General features: G+C 47.2%; 1 protein-coding gene across 1 annotated transcript; it reads right to left on the bottom strand.

The window, feature by feature from the left end:
• Window positions 1-621: 621 nt before the first annotated feature.
• Window positions 622-3,285, bottom strand: ANKRD49 (ankyrin repeat domain 49). Its single transcript, XM_054386314.1, has 3 exons — window positions 3,264-3,285; window positions 2,342-2,612; window positions 622-1,545 (listed from the first exon to the last, which is right to left on the bottom strand). The coding sequence occupies exons 2-3, from the start codon at window positions 2,597-2,599 to the stop codon at window positions 1,087-1,089; spliced, it is 717 nt and encodes a 238-aa protein (XP_054242289.1). The 5' UTR covers window positions 2,600-2,612; window positions 3,264-3,285; the 3' UTR covers window positions 622-1,086.
• Between the last annotated feature and the right edge of the window lie 894 nt (window positions 3,286-4,179).

Below are 4,179 nucleotides of genomic sequence, written 5' to 3'. Positions count from 1 at the left end.
CAAGTGTGTGCTCAACGCTTCGAAATCTTAAGAAACAAACCAACCTCCCCCCCCACTACTTTCGTGTCAGGTTTAATGACAGCAGACAACCCAACTCAGATGTGAATGCCTAGGATTAATAATACAAGCTATCACAAATTAGAAAGGTGTCAAATATAAATGAATGATCTGGAAGTTAAGGGATTTTGAGGAAAAATACCAGTGAAGTTTTTAAACTACATTGGCATCCTAATATTCAAGTTGAAATGAGGAATTCCCTTTGGGCATTCAAAAGTGGAAAAGAAACAACTGTTCAGTGTGTTCTGTGCTAAATTAGCTGTAATTCAATCAGACACAGCAGTATGTTGGCTGTTTATACTTATACAGTTGAACTTCACTTCTTCTAACTAATGCTGTATCCATGACATTTGAAAACTTTACTCCATTTGCAAGGGAAAAATAAACAGGATCTTCACAGAAAATAATTTCTTGGAAAAGTACTAGGAAAAAAGTTAAAGCAAAACCTCGTTATCATCCTATGAATAGCGCTTTGGAGTTATGAACAGGCAATTCCATTGATAATTGAAATATGACACAAAATAGTTAGGGTCAAGTACTTTATTTTATAGCTTAAGTCTTACACTGAGATCACTGCGCATTTTTTATATCACCCAAATAAGTTACATTCATTCTGAGCTTTCATGCAGTTTTAAAAATTTAGATTTCTGGGGAAAAAAAAAAAATTCAAGTGAGCTGTAAAACCCTGCATAACCAAGCCAGAATTCTTTTGCATCAAGTAAATGTTCCCATTTTCCCTCCTGCTTTCACAGTACAAACCAATTTCAAAAGCTCCTCCAAATCTCAAGTAATTAAATGGAGACTCACTGAAAACACTGAAACTTTCTGAACATGTTGAGCAAAAGTAGTAATGCTTCAAATTATGAGCGAGACTACTGAGCTGAATTGCCAGAAGTGACATTTTGCCTGAGGAGAACTAAGTGTCTTAGAAGAAAACCTCCTTGCAAAAGGGCCAGACCACCATTGATGAGCATGCAGAACAGAAACAAGAGGCAGCAAACCTCACGTTCACAACCTTAACCACAACTTTTAAGGGGAGACAGCATTGATGCAGTCTTCTACTATTTCAAAAAGGTAATGATATATATCAGTCCTCCTAGCAATGTCAAGGGCTGTTTCATCCAAGTTGTTTTTCAGGTCTGGTTTCACATAGCGATTCATCAGCAAGAGTTCAAGGGTTTCCCGACTGTTTTTGTTTCCTGCAGCGATATGCAGTGGTGTCAGCAAGCCATTTGTCTGCGCGTTGATGTCAGCGCCCTGCTGAAGTAAGAACGCGGCCACTTTCGTGTTGTTCCACTTACAGGCACTGTGCAGAGGCGTCCAGCCGTCCACTGTCTGCGCGTGAATGTCTGCCCCTTGGGCCACCAACTCATGGGCAATGTCCAAGTGCCCGCTGTAGGCAGCTCGATGGAGAGGAGTGTACTGATCTTCATCACGAGCATTAACTGGAGCCAGCTTTTCGGAAAGGAGCCTCTTCACTGTACTTAGCTATTTAAAGGAAGCAGGTAATTTAATAGCAAACTCTGCAAACAAGACATGTGGCTTTTACTGTTCTGAAGTTTTATGGAAAAGCAATTTCTTTCAGTTTCAAGAAGGTTTAGGAGCAACAAGAAGTTTTAAAATGTAACCAGTTATAGTTACTGGAGTGAAGGGATTTTGTGGGTTCGGTTTTGGTGGCGTTTCTGGCTCTGGTTTGAAAGGGATGCAACATGAGCATTAGCTGAAATGACTTAGGAGTACCTTTACTTTAGACCTTCTCCCCATTCACTGTGAAGATATATCCCCAGGACTGTAGATGGAACTTGTGTGTTTAAGGCAACTAATGAAAGTAAAAAAACATGAAAATGTAATAAGGTATGTAATAGGAATGTTGTCATCTATTCCTCACTTCCAAGAATACAAAGGGCTTTTTTTAACCCCCACAAAAACACGGGAAAATAGGTGACTGTTTACCTGTATTTTTATGGGGGGGGAAGAAATGCCAGAGTTCAAAGGCTTACTTGCTGTGAAAAGCTGTGCATGCTTTCAAGCCTATAGACATTTAAGAAAAATGTTAATTTAGAACTGCAGTCAAAGCTTTTGTTCTAAATGCTAATGGATCTAGAGACACTCTGGTGTGTGTGGGCTACAAATGCTTTACATTCAGTGACTTCCAAAACCAGCTCACAACAGTTCAGAACGATAACGGAAACTGTAGACAAATTTTGTTTGTGGTTTAAACCATAGACATCTGCTAAGAATAACATTCTTGTCAGTAATACATATGAGAGAATAAATGACTTACCCGATTGTTTTCAGCTGCCCAGAGTAGCAACTTCTCTGGATGTTTTTCCATTTTTTTTTCTTGCATTTCATACCATTCCTCACTTCTTTCTTGTTCATCATCATCATCGTCAGACTGTCCTGACCAACAGCTCTGAGTTCCTACAGGAATCAAATGCCTGTGCGTCTCCAGCAGTTCAAGTTGGTTAAAATTCTCCATAAAATCTTCGAACTGCTCGCTGTCATCATCATCTTCATCGATTTGTTTGTCTTTATTCATTTTCAGGCAGCATCTGTATGTAGCAAATGTACGATATTTATAATACCGTTAACCGTGCCAATAAAAATATCTCATTCAGACATCAGCAACACCATGATAACCGAAACTCAAGAGCAAAGGCAACGTTCTTCCACAAGATCGGGGTCTGTCTGGATCCCCTGGTAATATCCCTGCAGAAAAGACACCGTGCTATCCGAGCCAGGAAACGGCCCTCCCTGCAGACACACAGCGGAGGCTGAGGCGTGTTCTGCAGGGCTCGCTCGAACACCACACATTTCATAACCAAAACATATAGAGAAAAGGCTTCGGTTCGAAGCCGCGTTTCTGCTCCTCCCCGCAGAGCCAGCCCCGCCCAGCGCCCCGGGCTGCCCTCTTCTTTCTCTTACGTCCCGAGCAAGGCTAGGCCAGGCCTGGGAGCGCCGGCCTCTCTCCCCTCCGCGGAGGTCACATAGCCCCGGGATTCCTTCAGTGCCCATTCTGCTGCTGTGGGCGCCCACTGCAAGCCCGCCCCCGGACCCCGCTTCCCCGTCTCTGCTTGCAGGCTGTTGGGCTCGCTGCCAGCGGCCGATCCCCGAACACAACGTTATTCCGGCACCCCATACACGCTCGCCTCCGCTGGGCCCCGCTTAGCTTCGGTCGCAACCTGCCTCCCCAGCGAACGCACCTGCAGCCACCAGAGCTCTCGGGGGGCGGGGCCGCGCTCGGGGGGCGGGGCCACCCGCCGAAGGACGCACGCCCACGGCTACCTGAGGAGCTCTTCCGGCGCGCCCGTACGTGTCAGCGGATGTGACGCTATCGGCTGCCGAGACCGGCTCCGAGCTGACCAACCGCGGCAGTCCCATGAGGGACTCGGTGAGTGAGCGCGCGCTTTGAGTGGGGCGGCTCTCGCGAGAGCAGGGCATGGCCCGCGGTGGCGGGCTGCCCCATCCCGGCGCCATGGCAACGGCGCAGGCGCGGCGGGTGAGAACGCTGGGCACGGGCTGAGAGACGGCCACCCTCCCAGTTATAGTTCTTGCTTGCCACGGGTCGCTGGTGGAGTATTGCGGTCTCCCCCGTCACCCTCCGTTCTGAGCAGGACAACGCTCCGGTGAGCTTCGTGCGCTGGCTGTTGCCCTGCACTCCTGAGGGGGACCGGGCTAGTTGCCGCTGCCGTTACCTTGCGCCGACGCTGAACTCAATGGCGGTCGGACTTGTCCCGGGCACACCGTGCCGCCATGCCCATCCTCCCTGCCACTTGCCCTGTCACATTTTGCGGTCGCTTCCGTGAAGTTTCCCGTTCCTTGCACGGTTCCAGGTGGCCTTGCTCGAGAGGGCTGGCCGTGTCCACAGGGTGTCCATACGCCTTCTGTAGGTTAAACTGAACGCGGACCTTTCTGTAGATTGAGTTTGTTTGCAAGCAATTAATTTCTAGTAAAAGAAGGGTTAACTGGTTGTTCTGCTCACTGTGCCCTTCGTTCTAATTTCGTTTCTGGTTTTGTCTCTTAGGCTTTATGTAGTATCTATGAGAGTCGAAACTGATTTTCTGACCTGATTTACTAAGCTGTGTCCAGAGCCTTTTTGTGAGGAGTCTGGGCGCGAAG

This window comes from Indicator indicator, chromosome 1 (assembly GCF_027791375.1).
Source record: "Indicator indicator isolate 239-I01 chromosome 1, UM_Iind_1.1, whole genome shotgun sequence".
In the NCBI taxonomy this organism is placed as follows: Eukaryota; Metazoa; Chordata; class Aves; order Piciformes; family Indicatoridae; genus Indicator; species Indicator indicator.
The sequence above is the reverse complement of the archived record's forward strand: the minus strand, read 5'-3'. Positions and strand labels throughout refer to the sequence as shown.

Bases quoted from the DNA above. Each gene is read 5' to 3' on its own strand.
- ANKRD49 (XM_054386314.1), bottom strand. From the start codon at position 2,599: ATGAATAAAGACAAACAAATCGATGAAGATGATGATGACAGCGAGCAG. The intron at 1,546-2,341 runs GTAAGTCATTTA...TCCTTTAAATAG, and splicing joins GGGCAGCTGAAAACAATCGG to CTAAGTACAGTGAAGAGGCT.